General features: G+C 46.4%; 1 protein-coding gene across 3 annotated transcripts in view; it reads left to right on the top strand.

Annotated features, from left to right (window-relative positions):
* The window catches only part of LOC130368654 (uncharacterized), a 59,301-nt gene that overhangs the window by 23,028 nt on the left and 13,354 nt on the right, over nt 1-22,919 (top strand). For 2 of the 3 annotated variants that reach the window (XM_056572631.1, XM_056572630.1), the window contains exons 5-7: nt 1,145-1,288; nt 3,448-3,561; nt 6,818-7,562. In XM_056572631.1, the coding sequence (XP_056428606.1) occupies nt 1,145-1,288; nt 3,448-3,561; nt 6,818-7,562 (1,003 nt within the window). Of the gene's footprint in view, nt 1-928; nt 1,065-1,144; nt 1,289-3,447; nt 3,562-6,817; nt 7,563-22,919 lie in introns of those variants that run through there. The other variant, XM_056572632.1, reaches the window with a different exon arrangement.

The raw sequence follows: 22,919 nt of genomic DNA on the forward strand, positions 1-22,919 counted from the left end.
AAGACATTACCATATTTATAGGTGCAAAATCAAAAAAAATTAAGATTTTTAACCCAATACTGGTCTTCAACCTGCGGACCTCCAGATGTTGCAAAACTACAACTCCCAGCATGCCCGGACAGCCAACGGCTGGGAGTTGTAGTTTTGCAACATCTGGAGGTCCGCAGATTGAAGACCACTGCATAGGAGGTAATACTCACGTGTCCCCGCCGCTCCGGACCCGTCACCGCTGCCCTGGATGTCGCTCCATCGCTGTCGCCGTGTCCCCGTCGCTCCGGAACGTCTCTGCTGCCAGTCGGGTATCCTTGCTCTCCGTTGCCGCCATCACGTCGTTACGCACGCCGACGCACGTACGCGACGGCGTGATGACGAGGAAGGAGAGCGCCGGCCATACAGGGGATCCCTGAACGGAGAAGACACCGAGGAGGCAGGTAAGGTCCCTCCCGGTGTCCTGTAAGCACTAACCCGGCTATTCAGTCGGGCTGTTCGGGACCGCCGCGGTGAAATCGCGGCGGTCCCGAACTGCCCGACTGAACAGCCGGGTTAGTGTCACTTTCGCTTCAGACACGGCGGTCAGCTTTGATCGCCGCGCCTGAAGGGTTAATACAGGGCATCACCGCGATCGGTGATGTCCTGTATTAGCCTCGGGTCCCGGCCGTTGATGGCTGCAGGGACCGCCGCGATAGGGGTGTATTCGCCGGATAAGACGCACCGACTTTTCCCCCCCAGTTTTGGGGAAGAAAAAGTGCGTCTTATACGGCGAAAAATAAGGTAGTTTTCCCATATCCTGACAAATTCTAACAGATTTTAAGATCATCTTATGTCTATCGGGGCATTCAAATATTTGTCTGGGGCAGATTGATAAATCTGTGACACTGACTGTCACAGGGGTTGTGCACAACGAAGATATTCAAAGAGCACCAAAGACAGAAGTCATGCACCACAGTGGCCCTTCAGGATCTGCACAGTTTATCATTTTAGTCCTGTGTATTCTGCTTTTGTAATTGTATCTTTATACTCATTATGTACGCCGATTGCATCACAAACTAACAAGGCAACATACAGTTATGGGTTATCCTCCAGTGATCTTTGTTTTGTTACTTTTGGGCATATTATTTTTCTCAAAGACATTTTTGTTTTGCAGAAAAGTCTCCAGATTCTACAGGAGGAAACCACAATTCAATGCTCACTTCTGGAGTCTGAAATTAGAAGAAAGACTGAACAATTGGAGATGCTTGAAAATGACAAGGCTCTTAAAAAAGAACAGCTGGTTAACTCTACTTCTCAGGTAGGTGAAGTCATATTCAGTTCCCTTATATGTTTTATAGCACCCTAAACAATTTGTTGTTTCCATGTAATATAATAAATGTGATTTATTTAATAAATCAAGAAGTATCCATGCTCAGTAAGTAGCCATTCAAAACTGGTAGGTCAATAGTGAACAGAGTGGCTGGATAAAGTGCAGAAATTGCACTCAGTGGGGAGGTGGTTTATACTGGTAACCAGTCTAAGCAGAGAACTGAAAAGGTGCTATCAAGCCAAGAACACCAATTGACACCTATTCTCCTGCTCCCCCAATAAGTGCAGCTACTCCTCAGAGTACTATGGGGGAGATTTATCAAAACCTGTGCAGAGGAAAACTTGCCCAGTTGCCCATAGCAACCAATCAGATCGCTTCTTTAATTTTTCACAGACCTTCATAAAAATGAAAGAAGCAAGCTGATTGGTTGCTATGGGCAACTGGGCAAGTTTTCCTCTGCACAGGTTTTGATAAATCTCCCCCTATGAGAGTTATAAGAACAGGGATTCCTAGAATCCATGCTCCTTTTTGTATTCTCCGTACTTCTCTATGCCAGGAGCATAGGGTACTATGGAGAGAATGTAAAGGAGCAGGACCGTTTGAGTCATCTCTGCCCAGTAAATGTGAACTGAGCAAAGAGTCATACAGTGTATGCCTTACTGGTCATTATACAGTAAAATAAATGTTTGCTCCAGAATTTTGGCCAGAAATTGCGCCAGAATTGAAAAAACCCGACTAACTCTCCATTTTACTAAGAAAACCCGAAAAAGGGGCCTGGCTGTCCGGAAAAGGGGGCGTGATCATCGAGAAGGGGCGTGTCACTGACATTTTCACAAAAACCCAACATATTTACTAAGGTTTCCACATAAAATGTGGTGGATTTGAGTTGAGGAAAACCAGACAGATTAGAGCATGTGTAAAAAAAGCAAAGTGTAGGGAAAGTGGAAAATGTAGGGAAACCTTAGTAAATACCATGGAAAATAAATTGTAGGGAATTAAAACCCACAAAGAAACCTACACAACACTCTTAGTAAATAAGAACCATAATGCATTTAAAGGGGTTATCTAGGGATAGAAAAACAGAGATGATTTCTCCAAAAAACAGCAGCACCTCTGTCCCCAGGCTGTGTGTGGTATTTCAGCTCAGAAGTCAAGTTGTAATACCACACACAACCTGAGGACCAAATTAAGGGGTTATCCTTTAAAGGGGTACTCCGCCCCTAGACATCTTATCCCCTATCCAAAGGATAGGGATTAAGATGTCAGATCGCCGGGGTCCCGCCGGGGATCGCCGCTGCGGCACCCCGCTATCATTACTGCGCAGAGCGAGATCGCTCTGCACGTAATGATGGGCAATACAGGGGCCAGAGCATCGTTACGTCACGGCTCCACCCCTCGTGACATCACGACCCGCCCCCTCAATACAAGTCTATGGGAGGGGGCGTGGCGGTCGTCACGCACCCTGCCATAGACTTGCATTAAGGGGACGGGCCGTGATGTCATGAGGGACGGAGCCATGATGTCACGCTGCTCCGGCCCCTGTATCACCCGTCATTACGCACAGAGCAAACTCGCTCTGTGCTGTAATGATGGCGGGGTGCCGCAGCGGCGGGACAGTGGCGATCTAACATCTTATCCCCTATCCTTTGGATAGGGGATAAGATGCCAGGGGCGGAGTACCCCTTTAAGGGGTTATCCTCCAAAAAGAAAAGTTCTACAAAAGTGCTCAAGCTGTGTAATAACATAAAAAAATCCTGTGCATACATTCCCTGCTCCCCTGTAGCCTCTGGTATTACAGCATTCATTCTCCTCTGAACTTTGCTTCCTGGAGCTACAGACAATAAATCCCATTGTCTGCTCAGCCTTTTACTGGCCACAATGGTGTCCTGCTTCAGCCAGTTATTGGGTAAGCGGCAATTTTCTGTATTGTCTGCAGTTGTGGGAAGCAAAGTTCAATGATGCCGTATTAAAGGTGGCTACAGGGGAGCAAAGGACATAAGTGCAGAATTTATTTTTTATGTTATCTTATGTTATTTTGCTGGATAACCCCTTTATGGTCAATGTGTGAATGGGTAGAAATCATTTCCCAGCATTAATGCTTATCCAAAAATCATGTTATTGTAATAATTTTTTTTTTCACCCAACAGTGGGAAATAACAGATTGTATGTTAAGCAATAGTAATGATGACATTACAGCCATTAGTAAAGAGCAGAACCTCTTAGAAGATTATATGGAAGCAGCTAAAGAAACCCCACCTAAAGTAAGTTACATTGAGATTCCGTAGGGTTGTAAGAAATTTATATACCCAGATAGTAAGTCACAAAATACAGCAGCACAGGAAAAAATATTCTTTTTGTGTGTATATATCCTGCACACTTTATCAGACCTGTTCCACCGTCTATAACAAATACAATTACCTGTAGTTCAGATGTTTGTCAGCCTCTTGACAAAACTTACAATCAGCATCATATGTACTAGAGTCACCTAAATGCCATATTGATATAGTTTTTCATCTAAATACTGTGTTAAGAAAAGTTACTTAAAGGGGTACTCCAGTGGAAAAAAAAAATTCTAATCAACTGGTGCTAGAAAGTTAAAGGAGTGGTGTGGCGAAAAATAACTTATCCTCTATCCAAAGGATAAGTGGATGAGTTATAGATCGCCAGGGGTCCGAGCACTGGCGCCCTCAACCCCATCCGTCCTCGCCCCCCGTGATCTCTGAGCGGGCCCTTGCAGTCTGCCGGAAGCGGCCATTCCGACCCACGCAGGAGCCGCAGCCAACACACCTCCTCCATTTATCTTTATGGGATCAACCGGTGCTTTGTGTGAGGGTCGGTATGCCCCCTTCCAGCAGACTGCCGGGGCCCCGTTTAGGAGATCGTGGGGGGTCCCAGTGCTCGGACCCCCTGCAATCTATAATTTATCCCCTATCCTTTGGATAGAGGATAAGTTATTTTTCACTACAGAACTCATTTAAACAGATTTGTAAATTACTTCTATTTAAAAATCTTAGTGAACCTGTCGTTATATATTGTAAATAATACCATTATATGTATATTTGTAATATGCATTGGTTAACATGTGTATATTTTTGTTACTGCAGCTGTTGTCTGTGTGTCTCTGTGAGGAGACCAAATACAGGAAGTGTGGGTGGACAAGCAGGACTCACTACCAGCTCACACAGCAGGATGATTGACAAGTCAGGAGCCTGCGGAGAGCCCTGCTTCCTCATAGAGACACACACAGGCAATAGCATTTTTTCACACAAAAATATACAACATTTTTAATCAATGTATATTACAAATATACATATAATGGTATTTTCTGCATTATAGCAAAATTTTTTGTAAACGACATGTACACTTTAAGATTTTCAGTATTTATCAACTGCTGTATGCTTTAGAGGAAGTTGTATAGATCTTTTCTGTCTGACCGAAGTGCTCTCTGCTGACACCTCTGTCCATGTCAGGAGCTGTCCAGAGCAGGAGAGGTTTGCTATGGGGATTTGTTCCTGCTCTGGACAGTTCCTGACATGGACAGAGGTGTCAGCAGAGAGCACTGTGGTCAGACAGAAAAGAACTATACAACTTTCTCTAATTTAAAAAAATTTTTTGCCACTGGAGTACCCCTTTAATCTATAACTGAATTTATTTCATACCCTATTTTGCAGAGAGCAGATCTGTAATACTAAAAAAACATTAAAGGGGTACTCCGCCCCTAGACATCTTATCCCCTATTCAAAGGATAGGGAATAAGATGTCAGATCGCCGGGGTCCCGCTGCTGCAGCACCCCGCTATCATTACTGCGCAGAGCGAGATCGCTCTGCACGTAATGACGGGCAATACAGGGGCCGGAGCATCGTTATGTCTAGGCTCCGCCCCTCGTGACCTCACGGCTCGCCCCCGTCAATACAAGTTTATGGGAAGGGGCGTGGCAGTCGTCACGCCCCCTGCCATAGACTTGCATTAAGGGGATGGGCCGAGCCATGACGTCACGCTGCTCCGGCCCCTGTATCGCCCGTCATTACGCACAGAGCGAACTCACTCTGTGCAGTAATGATGTGCCGCAGTGGCGATCCCAGGGGTCCCCAGCAGCGGGACCACGGCGATCTAACATCTTATCCCCTATCCTTTGGATAGGGGATAAGATGCCAGGGGCGGAGTACCCCTTTAAGGCAGACTTAAATGCAGTGTGCTTAAATGTCTGTGGCCTGGCACGCAGAAATGCTGGGAATATCTCATACCTGCAATAAAAGGGTGGCATGAGTTTATAAGAAAACAGTTATCATTGCCATAATATTGTCAACTAACAATAGAATGTAGATCTCTTATGAGCTGTTCACATTATGTTTTGGCTGTACATTGGAGGGTGTATAACAGGATATCATCAAAAAGGTATTTTTTGTATTTTGCGGCATGCCCCTAGTGTTGCCATGTGGTTTAGTAGACTAAACTTGTAATTTAGTAGTGTACTTGCAATTGGTTTGTTCAATAAAAGTCACTAAAACCGTTCTGCTTGTGAATTACCCCACACAAATTATTAACAGTGATTATTTTTTGTCTCCCTATTCCTGACCTTATGTGATCTTAACACTACAATAAATTTTATGCACATGAATGCAGATACGATAGAAAAAATGGAGATTTTTAAGAAGATGTAGGTGGTGTAAAGTGCACATATTTGGTATCCTTATACACGGTAACCTATTTATATTGGAGAAAAATAAGAAAATTTTCATTTTTTTATATTACCTACGTGAAATTTTTAAAAATGAAAACATATGGGGGGGGGGGGGATTTATCATTGTTTGTGTATTTAAAGTGCTTTTTTTTACCCCATGTTGCCAGCCATACTTCATGTGTACCTGCGCTAAATTTATGAAAAAAGGTGCACATTCTTCGGAAATAGCTAAATAGCAGAGATCTGAGAAGTTGCAAAGTATCGTCCCGGCTAAAGTGAGATTGCGCAATACTGTGATAAATCAGCTACCACTGCAAAAGTCTAAGCAAATTTTACATAATCCTAAGCAGTTTTAATAAAATACCCCCCCCCCCCCCCCCAAAAGATTTTTTTTATTACCACACTACAGCCCAATCTGTGCCATTAACCTGGTGCAATGACTACACAATGGATGGGGCTGAGGCTTCAAGCTATGTACACTATTTACAGCCAGGCACCACAGTGATCTGCTATCAATGGCCAATCTTGTGGAAAGGCCATCAATGTTTTTACTCTTTAATCTTAATTTTCTTCTTATTTGGGGATGCTGTATTGTTGGCTTTGGAACCAATTACAAGTTCACCATAAAGTTACAGTCTCAAGTTACATTTTTTTTTGTTTTTTTTTTTACCTTACAGTAATCCTAGAGCAATAAAAAAGCATGGAGGGACCACTGTATTTATATGAATATGCCAAGGAAACATTGGTGTTAACTAGATAAAGAAACAGATTAAGACAATAGGATAGCATTGTTTGACATGGTAATTGTTACTTGTCTTTTCCTTTGTTTGAACAGAATATTTCAGCTCCATCACAGACCCCTGTGGCAGACAAAGACAATCTTGTGCATACATTATCTAATGTGGAAGAGCTCAACTCAGCATCCCATCAGCTTTCTGCCAGCAATGTTTGCTTGACACCTCCACCTGACTTACCAATACTACAAACTGATGCTGCTCATCAGAGAGTCAATGAGGGTTCACTGTCAAACTTTGCTTCATCCTCTGTTGTTCCACATGAACACGAAAGTCTACTTTCTATGACAAATAAGAATGATGAGTCTGCAATATCCCAGCCAAACTCAGAAGAAATAACAAATAGTGATGATGTGTCATTTCCTTTGCCTAGTAATGGATCTGATACTACAGCTTTGGACAGTGAGATTGATCATGAAATCTATGCTATATCTTCAAGTGAAAGGTACAATAGTCCGATTTCTAATAAAACAGAACGGTTTACTCAGGCCAATAATGGGGGAATTATTCATCTGAATGCTAACAAGATGCCCAGACCCACCATTCCACTTAAGCCTGATGAAGACTTAAATACTATGGCATCAACTCATATACACAACACAAATACTGATGTGAATGAGCTGAATAACATTACATACAGATCTCAGCCAGCTGCTACTATTACAGAAGCACCATTAACTGCGTTTGACAATACATTCACCACTTCAGTCTCTGAGCCTAAACAAGATGCCAGTGGAAGCATATCAGTTTCTCTTCCTGCCAAGAAAACTGACAATTTAGCATCAGGTAAGATAGCAAAGATAAAGTTGTAGATAATGAAAAAAGCATATAAGATAAGAAAAGATAAAGAACAGGAAATTGTTTACTGTAAAGATTTATAGTAGTACTTCCAAAAGCCCTCTGAGCTTAGCGATGTTATAAGAACCCCATAGAGGATGAATGAATGAACATTTGACCTCCGGTCTCGGGATCAATGGGGGTCCCAGTGGTCAGACCCCCCACAGATCAGTAAGTATCCCCTATCCTGTGAATAGGGGATACATTTTGATGTTGGAAATAACCCTACTAGATATTTTAATTTAGCAAAAGGAAATTATTGTAATCCAGAATGCTATTACTTCCTTCTTTTTCTTTTTTAAATTCTTTATTTTTAATTTCCACAACAGTGACCTCAAGAGATCAAAGTCAGACAACGTTACACTCATGGCCCCTCCATTCATTAATCGTCCATGTTAAAGAAAAAAATCTACAAATTTAAATATTATATTAGCAATAACTGACTTACTCCCTCCCCTTCTACCATACACCCCCCCCCCCCTCTTCCCCTCCCCCGGTCCTTCCCCTGACTCTCCTCACTTCCCCATCCCCTCGCTGTCTCTCCTTCTTCGCTCATGATTGACTCATATTCCAAAGTATTTTGAAAACATTTCCACTCATACCATATACTTAGAGACTTCCGGTTCCGGCGCTGTCATGGTGGGACGCAGCTAGTGGAGCTCCTGCATCCCCCGACCCTGAACGCTCCTCTCTGCCGGCACTTCAGCTCCCCCCTGGGCGCCCTAGCCTCCCGGACATTTGCCTCCCTAACCGGGGACCCTGTATGGAGCGGTACCTGCTCCGGAGCCTCCGCAATTCCCTGGCTCCAGCCCCTACCATAGCGGCTTCATCGCAGCGCGTGGCAACAGGTCCGCGAAACTACAGGCGCAGCGGACCGGCCCAGCTTACCTCCAGAGGAAGTACACCGCTCCTTTCCGCCAGTGATCCTCTCTGAGCAGGTCAGTGAACACGCTGCTGGGCTCACCTCCATGTTGCTGGCCCCTGCTCCTGCAGATAGTGGGGACATGGCGTCTGGGAGCAGCCCTGCTCCCCCCCCCCCACCCAGGCACCGCATAACACTGACTCTCAGCAGGCCTTGCTATCTCCAGGCTCCCCTGCTCACATGCTTTCTCCTGAGGGAATTACGGGTGCCCTGGCCGTACTGCCACCTGACTCCATGGCTCCCCTCACCTTTGACTTTAAATCTCTAGCTGCACAAATGATGGCGCAGGTGGTGCCTGATATTCAGAAATCACTAGAAGCTACTCTGCAGGCCTCCTTTGACTCTATGAGAAGGGATCTCTCTCAAACTAATGCTACTGTGGATGCCCTTAAAACTGATGTTCATACACTCCAACATGATCAGTCTGATTTATCCACTCAACTCTCAGACATCAGACAGGAAAATGCCAGCTTGTGGGCAAAATTGGACGATCTTGAAAATCGATCTCGGCGCAATAATCTGCGCATTGTGGGTCTATCTGAACAAGTGCCTAGTATGGACCTTCTAAGCCTGTGTGAAATTGAACTGACTGAGGCTTTAGGCCTGGACCATTATTGTAGAGTGGAGCGGGCTCATAGGCTGGGACCGGACCCGGCGGGCCGGGGAGAAGCTCTGAGACCCTCTCAATCTGGACAACACTACCGCCCAAGACAGGTCATATTTAAACTCCTAGACTATAATGATCGCCAGTCCATCCTGCGGACGTTCCGTAAACGCTCAGCTCCATTGATAATTCGGGACAGCCAAGTTCTTATATTTGAGGATTTCTCAGCTCCTGTAGCGAAGAGACGGAGGGCATTCAGCAGCGTCTGCTCTGAACTTTTTAACCGCAAGATTAAATTTCAGCTGCAGTTTCCGGCCATTTTGCGGGTGTTCCACAGTGACGGCTCATCATCAGTCTTCAATAGCCCCACGGCAGCTGAGGCTGCACTACATGGCCCTGGGGACGCAGGACGTTTGAGGGGGGGGACACAAGGAGGCCCAAGGGAGAAATCCCCACGTCACTCCCCTAGGCGACAAGGTCCCCAATATGAGAACTTTTGATCTGGACTGGCGGGCATTCTTTGATTATAACCTGGATGGTGTTGCGGGCGTTCCCTGCTCCAATGTTGCTCACTGTGTTTCCCCATTCTAGCCTTCGTTTCTAGATATCTTTACCTTAGTGGATGTCTGCTGCCTGGACAGGCTGGTTTCCTATATTTGCTCGTCTTAAAGACATGTCTGCGGGTTTATTTACATGTTGGAGTTTAGAGGGGGGGTGGGCTGGGAGGGGATCTCTGGGTGGAGGGCATCGCACAGGTGGGGAATCATCTGCCATGTTTATGTTGGTATGTTATGTCGGGGGTTGTCTTCGTCCACCGGCAGAAAAAAGTGAAGTCAATAACACGGTGTGAGACGCCTGGGTGGAGTCTTAGCACACAACGTGTGTTCGTGTGGTAGAATTATTGTTTGGTTGCAGTGTTTGTTCAGACTCTCGCCAAGGTTGCTTGTAAGTGTGGATTTCTGTTGAGGGTTCCTGCCGCCGTTGGTGAGGGTGCTAGTGTGATCAGTGTGTCCTTGTCCGGTGTGATTGCTTGAGTGCGTGAAGTTATTTATTTATTTATTTATTTTTTATGTCTGCCTTAGCTCACTTCGAATCTTTTTCGGGCTACAAAATTAACCAACTAAAGAGTGAACTCCTTCCATTGGGGGCTCCCAAGCCCTCCTCCTATTGGACTGCTATGGGCATCCCGAACACGCTAGTTAAGACATTCATCACCTATTTAGGGATCAGGATAGGCAAGCTGCCCTCCTCCCTATATACCCTCAATTATCCTCCCGTATTTAAAACCATTAAAGATGAATTGAATCGGTGGTGCCATCTCCCGATCTCTTTCCTAGGTAAATGTCATTTAATTAAAATGATCAGTTTTCCCAGATTATTATTCCAATTGCAAACACTACCTGTCTTACTTAAGCACAAAGACATCAATTCGCTCAACTCTGCCTTCACTCGCTTCATATGGTCGGGAAAATGCCCGCGCATCGCGCTACAAAAATTAATGCTAAGTCGTCATGACGGAGGAGTGGGGTTCCCCAATTTGCGCGGCTATAATTTGGCCTGCCTTTTCCGCCATGTGCTTGACTGGATCTATGGATCTGACTACCACTCTAATCTCATACTGGAAGCCGACTATGCTTCCCCCTGGAATTTGACATCCTGTCTCCACACGCGAATCTCGGGCCTTCCCCACCATGTTAAGCGCTCTGTATTGTTGAGGGACACCATCATGACATGGAGAGCAGTACGTAAGGCACATGGTTTACCCTTCCTGCTGTCTAGGCGACTCAATCTGTGGGGTCACCCGGAATTTACACCGGGGAGAGACAACAGATTATTTGGGGCATGGCGAGACAGGGGATTGACTGTAGCCAAACAGCTGATGCATGTCGAGGAGAAGCGGTGGCTTTCCCCACAGGAAATCCTGCAGACCTTTGATCTACTGCCTACTCAATTCCTCCAGGTGTCTCAGCTGTTATCATTTTGTACCTACAGGTTGCGCGACCCCTCTCCTGAGGTGTCTCCCTCATCTTTTGAGGACCTTGTAGGACTACAGCCTAGGAAACTATTCATCTCTACCCTATATAAGAACTTGAATGCTAAAATATTGAAAGTTTCTAAACACAACATTTTTGCCAAATGGGCCACGTTGCTTCAGGTCTCGGACATAGAGGAACATATCTTAGAGGGATGGACCAAAGTCAGGGCAAATGTCATAAGTGAGCGCTGGCGCGAAACTTTCTTCAAATTGATGCACTTTGGCTATTTAGGCTTCAATCTGCCGGTCACCCTCTCCTTCCCGGAATGGCTAACAGCCTGCCCCAAGTACAACGCCCCGGGCACTAACTTTTTTCATGGAATATGGTCTTGTGACAGGTCACAATGTTTTTGGAAGGAGGTGGTGGATTATATTTCTTGCTACTGGACTATCCGTCTTCCCATGACACCCTTGGCCCTCCTGTTCCAGTCTGTCGATCCTTCCTTACCCGAGAATGTGGGTCTTCGTACGGTCCCGAAATGTATTCATGTTGTTCTTTTAGTTGCTAAACGCATACTCCTGCGGGAATGGATTAAACCGACTATGCCCACCATTGCTGCAGGGATTGCGGAACTCAAAGATTTTCTGGAGGTCGACAGACTGGACACAGAGAGGCACAGGGAACGGAATGCTTCGCCAAATGGCGCACTTTTATGGTTGCTCACCTCACTAGAGCCCAAATAGATGATATTGTATGGCCATTCCGTCATACGGAGTGGTACTCCCTTGCCTCTCTCAGTGATTCTCTGGGTCCCCTGCGCCTCTCGGCTCATTTGGCTTAAACTTTCTGGGAGACTAATATTACTGTGGGAGCGTCTTTCTTCTTCTCTTTGGCTATCCTTTTCTAAATTTCCTTCACGTTTGAATCCTTACCCCCCCCCCTCCTTTTTATTTTTATTTTTGTTGTTGTTTGTGTGTGTGTATGTACGGATGCGTGCAGTATGTGGTGTCCAAGTGGTTGCTTGTCAAATATGGTGGCTAGGTCTTTGGGCAGAAGTCACGTCTGGTGAACTTATTATTCATACAAACATTCTGTCTGACTGAGGTTGTATGGATCATAGACCCTGGCAAATATACAGGCTTGATAGCTGCACATTACTGATAGGCGGGTTGCATCCCGTTCACTTCCCACTGTACCGTTGTTATAAGTACTGTTCATTGTGTTTCATTTGTGTAAAATTTTGAAAAACCTTTTAATAAACAAAGTTTATAAAATAAAATACCATATACTTAGGAACTCCAGTGTCCGCATCTCTATTTGTCAGTCTCAGGTTCCCCAGGTACATGGCATCATTCACTTTAGTACACCATAGAGACACCGTTGGAGCCTTTTTCTATCTCCAGAAAAAGTGAGATACAGTTTCTTGTTGACATTACAAGGAAGCTGAGCAGAGAATATCTATAACTTTTCATAGCTGGTGTCTTTGGCATTTGTTTCTACGTTACCAGGCTAATAATCTTATACATTTTCACCCAGAACTCTGTAAGGCAAGGACAAGTCCAAAAAATATGTAGAATAGTGCCTTCCATTTCACCACAACGCCAACACCTTGTATCACGGTGTTCTTGTACTTTATGGATCTCACTCGGGACTCTATACCATCGAGTTAATATCTTATAGTTAGCTTCTTGGGAGCATGTACTAATCGCTTAGCAATGTGCTAGTTTGAATATTCTAGACCACTCTTCTGGTTGAAGCTGTAGTTCTAAGTCCCCCTCCCACTTTTTGGCAAACCAAGGTAAATTCCCTTCTCCTGTTGTTAACCAAAGCTTATACATTTGTGAGATCGCGTGTTTTATTGGGGCTGCTGACAGACACATTTCTTCAAATTTAGTAATGTTCACTGAATATTGTTCCAGTTTCGGGATTAATTAATGTAATGTTTTAACTGTATGGCCCTCCAGAACCCCATCAATGTAGGTGAGTTTATTCCAGTCACATCTACCCAATTATTGTCACGATGCCGGCTGGCAGGTAGTGGATCCTCTGTGCCAGAGAGGGATTGGCGTGGACCGTGCTAGAGGATCGGTTCTAAGTCACTACTGGTTTTCACCAGAGCCCGCCGCAAAGCGGGATGGTCTTGCTGCGGCGGTAGTGACCAGGTCGTATCCCCTAGCAACGGCTCAACCTCTCTGGCTGCTGAAGATAGGCGCGGTACAAGGGAGTAGACAGAAGCAAGGTCGGACGTAGCAGAAGGTCGGGGCAGGCAGCAAGGATCGTAGTCAGGGGCAACGGCAGGAGGTCTGGAACACAGGCTAGGAACACACAAGGAAACGCTTTCACTGGCACTAAGGCAACAAGATCCGGCGAGGGAGTGAAGGGGAAGTGAGGTGATATAGGGAAGTGCACAGGTGTAAACACTAATTGGAACCACTGCGCCAATCAGCGGCGCAGTGGCCCTTTAAATCGCAAAGACCCGGCGCGCGCGCGCCCTAGGGAGCGGGGCCGCGCGCGCCGGGACAGAACTGACGGAGAGCGAGTCAGGTACGGGAGCCGGGGTGCGCATCGCGAGCGGGCGCTACCCGCATCGCGAATCGCATCCCGGCCAGAGGCGGTATCGCAGCGCCCCGGGTCCGTGGAACCGACCGGAGCGCTGCAGTGAGAGGAGTGTAGCGAGCGCTCCGGGGAGGAGCGGGGACCCGGAGCGCTCGGCGTAACAGTACCCCCCCCCTTGGGTCTCCCCCTCTTCTTGGAGCCTGAGAACCTGAGGACCAGACTTTTGTCCAGGATATTGTCCTCAGGTTCCCAGGACCTCTCTTCTGGACCACAACCCTCCCAATCCACTAAAAAGAAGGTTTTCCCTCTGACCTTTTTAGATGCTAAAATTTCTCTGACGGAGAAGATGTCCGAGGAGCCGGAGACAGGAGTGGGGGGAACAAATTTGGGAGAGAAACGGTTAATGATAAGTGGTTTAAGAAGAGAAACATGAAAGGCATTAGGAATACGAAGAGAAGGAGGAAGAAGAAGTTTGTAAGAGACAGGATTAATCTGGCGCAAAATCTTGAAAGGACCAAGATAGCGTGGTCCCAACTTATAGCTAGGGACACGGAAGCGGACATATTTGGCGGAGAGCCATACCTTGTCTCCAGGGGAAAAGATGGGAGGAGCTCTTCTTTTCTTATCCGCGAATCTCTTCATGCGTGAAGAAGCCTGTAAGAGAGAATTTTGGGTCTCTCTCCATATGATGGAAAGATCACGAGAAATTTCATCCACAGCGGGCAGACCAGAGGGCAAGGGGGTAGGGAGGGGGGGAAGAGGGTGACGGCCGTACACCACGAAAAACGGGGATTTGGAGGAAGATTCAGAGATTCTGAAATTATACGAGAATTCGGCCCAAGGTAGAAGATCTGCCCAGTCATCCTGGCGGGAGGAAACAAAATGTCGTAAATAGTCACCCAAGATCTGGTTAATTCTTTCTACTTGTCCATTGGATTGAGGATGGTATGCAGAAGAAAAATTTAATTTAATCTTGAGTTGTTTACAGAGAGCCCTCCAGAATTTAGACACAAATTGGACGCCTCTATCCGAGACGATCTGCGTAGGCAACCCGTGAAGACGAAAAATGTGTACAAAAAATTGTTTAGCCAACTGAGGCGCTGAAGGAAGACCAGGAAGAGGGATGAAATGTGCCATTTTGGAGAATCGATCAACGACCACCCAAATAACAGTGTTGCCATGGGATGGGGGTAAGTCAGTAATAAAATCCATACCAATCAGAGACCAAGGTTGTTCGGGAACAGGCAGAGGAAGAAGAAAACCAGCGGGCTTCTGGCGAGGAGTCTTATCCCGGGCACAGATAGTGCAGGCTCGCACAAAGTCCACCACATCAGTCTCTAGAGTCGGCCACCAATAGAAGCGAGAGATGAGTTGCACAGATTTCTTGATGCCCGCATGACCTGCGAGATGGGAGGAGTGACCCCATTTGAGGATTCCGAGGCGTTGGCGTGGAGAAACAAAGGTCTTTCCTGGAGGAGTTTGCCTGATGGAGGCTGGAGAAGTGGAAATCAGGCAGTCAGGAGGAATGATGTGTTGAGGAGAGAGTTCAATTTCAGAAGCATCTGAGGAACGAGAGAGAGCATCGGCCCTAATGTTCTTATCAGCAGGCCGAAAGTGAATTTCAAAATTAAATCGGGCAAAGAACAGAGACCACCTGGCCTGACGAGGATTCAGCCGTTGGGCAGACTCGAGGTATGAGAGGTTCTTGTGATCGGTGTAAATAATAACTGGAAATCCTGATCCCTCCAGCAGATGCCTCCATTCCTCAAGTGCTAATTTAATGGCTAGAAGCTCTCGATCCCCGATGGAGTAGTTCCTCTCCGCCGGAGAGAAGGTCCTAGAAAAAAAACCCACAAGTAACAGTATGCCCGGAAGAGTTTTTTTGTAGAAGGACAGCTCCAGCTCCCACTGAGGAGGCATCAACCTCCAATAGGAAGGGTTTAGATGGGTCAGGTCTGGAGAGCACGGGAGCCGAAGAGAAGGCAGACTTGAGTCGTTTAAAGGCGTCTTCCGCTTGAGGAGGCCAAGACTTGGGATCGGCATTTTTTTTGGTTAAAGCCACAATAGGAGCCACAATGGTAGAAAAATGTGGAATAAATTGCCTGTAATAATTGGCGAACCCCAAAAAGCGTTGGATGGCACGGAGTCCGGAGGGGCGTGGCCAATCTAAGACGGCAGAGAGTTTATCTGGATCCATTTGTAGTCCCTGGCCAGAGACCAAGTATCCTAGAAAAGGAAGAGATTGGCATTCAAACAGACATTTCTCAATTTTAGCATAGAGTTGATTGTCACGAAGTCTCTGAAGAACCATACGGACATGCTGGCGGTGTTCTTCTAGATTGGCCGAAAAAATTAGGATATCATCAAGATATACAACAACACAGGAGTATAACAGATCACGAAAAATTTCATTAACAAAGTCTTGGAAGACAGCAGGGGCGTTGCACAGGCCAAAGGGCATGACCAGATACTCAAAGTGTCCATCTCTGGTGTTAAATGCTGTTTTCCACTCATCCCCCTCTCTGATGCGGATGAGGTTATAGGCGCCTCTTAAGTCCAATTTAGTAAAGATGTGGGCACCTTGGAGGCGATCAAAGAGTTCAGAGATGAGGGGTAAGGGGTAACGGTTCTTAACCGTGATTTTATTAAGTCCGCGGTAGTCAATGCAAGGACGTAGAGAGCCATCTTTTTTGGACACAAAGAAAAATCCGGCTCCGGCAGGAGAGGAGGATTTACGGATAAAGCCCTTTTTTAGATTCTCCTGGACGTATTCAGACATGGCAAGAGTCTCTGGGGCAGAGAGAGGATAAATTCTGCCCCGGGGTGGAGTAGTGCCCGGGAGGAGGTCGATAGGACAATCATAAGGCCTGTGAGGAGGTAGAGTCTCCGCTTGTTTTTTGCAGAAAACATCCGCGAAGTCCATATAGGCCTTAGGGAGACCGGTTACTGGAGGAAGCACAGAGTTACGGCAAGGGTTACTGGGAACCGGTTTTAGACAGTCCTTGGAACAAGAGGGCCCCCAACTCTTGATCTCCCCAGTGGACCAATCCAGGGTTGGGGAATGAAGTTGAAGCCAGGGAAGTCCAAGGAGAATCTCCGAGGTGCAATTGGGGAGGACCAAAAGTTCAATCCTCTCGTGATGAGATCCGATGCTCATTAGAAGGGGCTCCGTGCGGAAACGTATGGAACAGTCCAATCTTTCATTGTTTATACAATTGATGTAAAGGGGTCTGGTGAGACTGGTCACTGGGATGTTGAACCTGTTGACGAGAGAGGCCAAAATAAAATTTCCTGCAGATCCAGAGTCCAAGAAGGCCACAGAAGAGAAGGAGAAGGCAGAGGCAGACATCCGCACAGGCACAGTAAGACGTGGAGAAGCAGAGTGGACATCAAGGATTGTCTCACCTTTGTGCGGAGTCAGGGTACGTCTTTCCAGGCGGGGAGGGCGGATAGGACAATCCCTCAGGAAGTGTTCGGTACTAGCACAGTACAGGCAGAGGTTCTCCATGCGGCGTCGTGTCCTCTCTTGAGATGTCAGGCGAGACCGGTCGACCTGCATAGGCTCCACGGCGGGAGGCACAGGAACAGATTGCAGGGAACCAGAGGAGAGAGGAGCCGAGGAGAAGAAACGCCTCGTGCGAACAGAGTCCATATCTTGGCGGAGCTCCTGACGCCTTTCGGAAAAACGCATGTCAATGCGAGTGGCTAGGTGAATAAGTTCATGAAGATTAGCAGGCATTTCTCGTGCGGCCAGAACATCTTTAATGTTGCTGGATAGGCCTTTTTTAAAGGTCGCGCAGAGGGCCTCATTGTTCCAGGATAATTCAGAAGCAAGAGTACGGAATTGTACGGCATACTCGCCAACGGAAGAATTACCCTGGACCAGGTTCAACAGGGCAGTCTCAGCAGAAGAGGCTCGGGCAGGTTCCTCAAAGACACTTCGAATTTCCGAGAAGAAGGAGTGTACAGAGGCAGTGACGGGGTCATTGCGGTCCCAGAGCGGTGTGGCCCAAGCCAGGGCTTTTCCAGACAGCAGGCTGACTACGAAAGCCACCTTAGACCTTTCAGTGGGGAACTGGTCCGACATCATCTCCAAGTGTAATGAACATTGGGAAAGGAAGCCACGGCAAAACTTAGAGTCCCCATCAAATTTATCCGGCAAGGATAGTCGTAGTCCAGAAGTGGCCACTCGCTGCGGAGGAGGTACAGGAGCTGGCGGAGGAGATGGTTGCTGGAGCTGTGGTAGTAACTGTTGTAGCATAACAGTCAGTTGAGACAGCTGTTGGCCTTGTTGCGCAATCTGTTGTGACTGCTGGGCGACCACCGTGGTGAGGTCAGCGACAACTGGCAGAGGAACTTCAGCGGGATCCATGGCCGGATCTACTGTCACGATGCCGGCTGGCAGGTAGTGGATCCTCTGTGCCAGAGAGGGATTGGCGTGGACCGTGCTAGAGGATCGGTTCTAAGTCACTACTGGTTTTCACCAGAGCCCGCCGCAAAGCGGGATGGTCTTGCTGCGGCGGTAGTGACCAGGTCGTATCCCCTAGCAACGGCTCAACCTCTCTGGCTGCTGAAGATAGGCGCGGTACAAGGGAGTAGACAGAAGCAAGGTCGGACGTAGCAGAAGGTCGGGGCAGGCAGCAAGGATCGTAGTCAGGGGCAACGGCAGGAGGTCTGGAACACAGGCTAGGAACACACAAGGAAACGCTTTCACTGGCACTAAGGCAACAAGATCCGGCGAGGGAGTGAAGGGGAAGTGAGGTGATATAGGGAAGTGCACAGGTGTAAACACTAATTGGAACCACTGCGCCAATCAGCGGCGCAGTGGCCCTTTAAATCGCAAAGACCCGGCGCGCGCGCGCCCTAGGGAGCGGGGCCGCGCGCGCCGGGACAGAACTGACGGAGAGCGAGTCAGGTACGGGAGCCGGGGTGCGCATCGCGAGCGGGCGCTACCCGCATCGCGAATCGCATCCCGGCCAGAGGCGGTATCGCAGCGCCCCGGGTCCGTGGAACCGACCGGAGCGCTGCAGTGAGAGGAGTGTAGCGAGCGCTCCGGGGAGGAGCGGGGACCCGGAGCGCTCGGCGTAACAATTATTATGTGAGTGTATGTCCCTCAGATGGCTAACTCGAAATCTGTCAGCTTCTATCCATTGTTGGAATATTGGATCTTCTATGCTAGGTGGAAAAGCTGGATTCCCTATTATTGGTGTTAGTTGTGAGTTGTGTGGGAGAAAGAATTTATGTATAGTAGGGTCTTCTACACATACATCTAGAGTGGAACCTATTGTCGGATGTTTCCTCAGCCCCGTATATTCAACCCCTTTACTCCCTGGGAGGCAGTTTAACAGGATTTTTGTTTTCCCCTTTATACCATAACCAAGGGTTTTGGGTCAACCCTTCTGCACCACTGAACCACTCTTGCAAGAGGTGCTGCTACATAGTACCCATTTAAGTCTGAGAGGCCTACTCCTCCTCTTTCCTTAGGCTGGCACATTACTTCTCTCTTTGTTCTTGATTTTCTCCCTCCCCATATGAACTAGTTTTGTATTGTTGTAATTTCCTTAAAAAAAAGGCCTATGGCAGTTTAACCACTTACGGACCAAGGGCGTACCAGTATGCACATGGGAATTCCGGTCCCCACCGCTCGCCAGGCGGGGACCAGACCTGGATGCCTGCTGAAATCATTCAGCAGGCATCCTGAGCAAACCCCTGGGGGGGGGGTCCTGAGATCAGATCAGCGATTTGCGGCGATTCCGGGTCAATCGGGTCTCCGGCTGTCCGAGACGGTGGCGGCGGACAGGAGCAGCAGCGGCGGTGGTCCTGGTGGTGCAGGCAGCAGGATACAGCAGGAGGTGAGGCCTGTTCATTGTCTGCTGTTGCTAAGCAACAACTCTCAGCATGCACAGCCAAAAAAAAAATTCAGTAAAATGCTGGTGTTACCTACATTTTTCATTTTCACAAGGGAAAATAGGGGAAAAAAAACTAAAAATTTGTAGACCACTTTCTTCTGAGTATACATACAAGAAGTGCCCAAGGTATAGGATCCTACGCATTAGGACTAACAATGGCAAAGAGGAATAAGCGTATATAGATCAAGTAACATATACATTTTATTGAACATAACTGCATCACAAAAACATACATTTAAAACCAATTAAGAGGACATGATAACAGAGACAAATCTGCAGGAATGCAGAATAGGAGGTCTGCTTTATAAGTCAAAGTGCATATAAAGGCTGAACAAGTATGCAACAGTATATATAGTGAGCCCACTAATGCTGCAGTAAAAGGTAGAGAAACTATACTTACATAAAATGCAGTGCTAGGGGGATACAATATATCACCTAGTGGAAAAAAGCAGGACCTCCAATACCAACTAACGTTTCGCGCTAATGGCTTCTTCCGGGGCGTAGTCAACTACGCTCACTATGTATACTGTTACATGCCAGTTCAGCTTCTATATATATTTTGATTCACTAAGTAGACCTCTTTTTCTGCACTTTTGCAGATGTGTCTTTGTTATTAAGTCCTCTTAATTGGTTTTAAATGTATGTTTTTGTGATGCAGTTATGTTCAATAACATTTATGTTACTTGATCTATATACGCTTATCCCTCTTTGCCATTGTTTCTTCTGAGTATGAAAATACCCCATATGTGGATGTAAAGGGCTCTGCGGGCGAACTAAAATTCTCAGAAGAGAAGGAGCGCCATTGTGCTTTTGGGGAGAGAATGTGTCCGAAATCGAAGGCCATGAGTGTTTACAACGCCCCCATGGTGCCAGAAAAGTGGACCCCCCCCCCCCCCCACATGTGATCCCATTTTGGAAATTACACCCCTCACAGAAGTTAATAAGGGTGTAGTGAGCATTTACACCCCACTGGCGTTTGACAGATTTTTGGAACAGTGGCCCGTGAAAATGAAAAATATAACTTTTCATTTGCACAGCCCACTGTTCCAAAGATCTGTCGAATGCCAGTGGGGTGTAAATGCTCACTACACCCTTATTTAATTCTGTGAGGGGTGTAGTTTCCAAATTGGGATCACATGTAGGGGGGGTCCACTGTTCTGGCACCACGGGGGCTTTGTAAACACACATGGCCCGACTTCTATTCCAACCAAATTCTCTCTCCAAAAGCTCAATGGAGCTCCTTCTCTTCTGAGCATTGTAGTTCGCTCACAGAGCACTTTACATCCACATATGGGGAAGCTTTTTCTCCTATTATCTATTGTGAAAATGAAAAATTTGGGGTAACACGAGCATTTTAGTGAAAAAAATCTAATTTCTCATTTTCACGTCCCACTATAGTGGAAATTTGTTAAACACCTGTGGAGTGTTAAGGCTCACTGTACCCCTTGTTACGTTCCTTGAGGGGTGTAGTTTACAAAATAGTATGCCATGTTGATTTATTTATTTTTTATTTTTTTGCTGTTCTGGCACCATAGGGGCTTCCTAAATGTGACATGCCCCCCAAAAACCATTTCAGCAAAATTTGCTTTCCAAAAGCCAAATGTGACTCCTTTTCTTCTGAGCATTGTATTGCGCCCGCACTGCTCTTCTGAGCAAGAACATACCCCATGTGTGGATGTAAAGTGCTCTGCTGGTGAACTACAATGCTGAGAAGAGAAGGAGCGCCATTGGGCTTTTGAAGAGAAAATTTGTCCGGAATTGAAGGCCACGTGTGTTTACAAAGCCCCCATAGTGCCAGAACAATGGACCCCCCCACATGTGACCCCATTTTGGAAACTACACCCCTCACGTAATGTAATAAGGGATGCAGTGAGCATTTACACCCCACAGGTGTCTGACAGATTTTTGTAACAGTGGTCCGTGAAAATGAAAAATGTAAATTTTCATTTGCACAGCCCACTGTCCCAAAGATCTGTCAAACGCCAGTGGGGTGTAAATACTCACTGCACCCCTGCCAATGCCAAGCAACATTGATGGTATTTTCCGTGACTGGGCGAACTGGAATCTATGGACCGTGTGGTGTTGTCCCTTGCCTCTCTGCCTGCCATAAATCCTGCTTGATCCATATGGACTACCTTCCCTATCACAGTTGCAAGCCTACAGGCCAATATCTTTGAGAACAGCTTCAAATCTACATTAAGTAACAATATTTCCTGTAGCTTGCACACTGGGTTGCATCTTTTCCTTCTTTAGGGATCAAGGTAATATGTACTATGGTTGCATCCCTTGGCAGAGGTAATCCCTGACTTATGGCATTAAATGCTTTAAAAAAAATAAGGGGCTAGGATCCCTTTTAATTGTTTTTAGTACCCCAATGTAATTCCATCGGGCCTGGAGCATTCTGGGGTCTCTCTTATTGCCTGGTCTAGCTTTTCTAACATATCTAGTTGGGGATCCATTGGAAATTAAAATCTCCCCCCAAAATTAAGATCCCTTCTGAAATTTTTTCTAATGTATCTAGGATTTTACTTAAAGCTAGGCTCTGCTTAGTGTAAGGTAGATATACCGACGCAAGTGTAAATTTCTGTGATGCAATAACTCCTTTCACGAAAATGTATCTCCCCTCTTCATCCAATTAACTGTCTACCAACTCCCAAGGGGGGATGTTGTGCAATAAGCATGCTAGTTCCATTGGCTCTAGCCAGTGTTGTATAATTGTGGTAAGCGATTGGTATTAGTGAGACCTAATTTATGACGTTCGATATAGTGAGTTTCTTCAAGAAACGCAATAGCTAACATTTCCCTTCTTAACATATTTCCCAGGATAGATCGCTTGCCAACATCATACATTCCTTTAACATTTAAGGAGCCCACTTTTCACATTTTTTTTTTTTTTTTTTTTTTAGAATCCATAATTATTTATTTCAAAACCCCTAGTAAGAGTTGGTATTAAGCTATTACACAGGCGGGGGCTGATGATGGGGAGAGAATTACAGTAAAAAGCACCCAAAAACAGAGAGAAGAGACACGTGGAGCGGAAGAGAGAGAAGAAAAAAACACACCCCTGGCTATATGCCAATTCCTGCACCCTATCTATGGGTTGCTCCAGTTTCTCAGATTTTCTCTAGAAGCGGATGTAATAGACACCTCATTTGTAGAGTGCGCACCGAAAAATCTGAGAAAATTGGTATCTGAGCTCCTTCAAAGTCTATTGATTCCATTGTCTTACTGCTCTCACTGCATCTTTATCTGCGAAGTAGTGCATCCGGCATAACACATCTCTATTACCATGATGCGACACTCTATGTACTCTGTCTATCATGTAAGTTGCATCAATTG

Source organism: Hyla sarda, chromosome 4 (assembly GCF_029499605.1).
Source record: "Hyla sarda isolate aHylSar1 chromosome 4, aHylSar1.hap1, whole genome shotgun sequence".
In the NCBI taxonomy this organism is placed as follows: Eukaryota; Metazoa; Chordata; class Amphibia; order Anura; family Hylidae; genus Hyla; species Hyla sarda.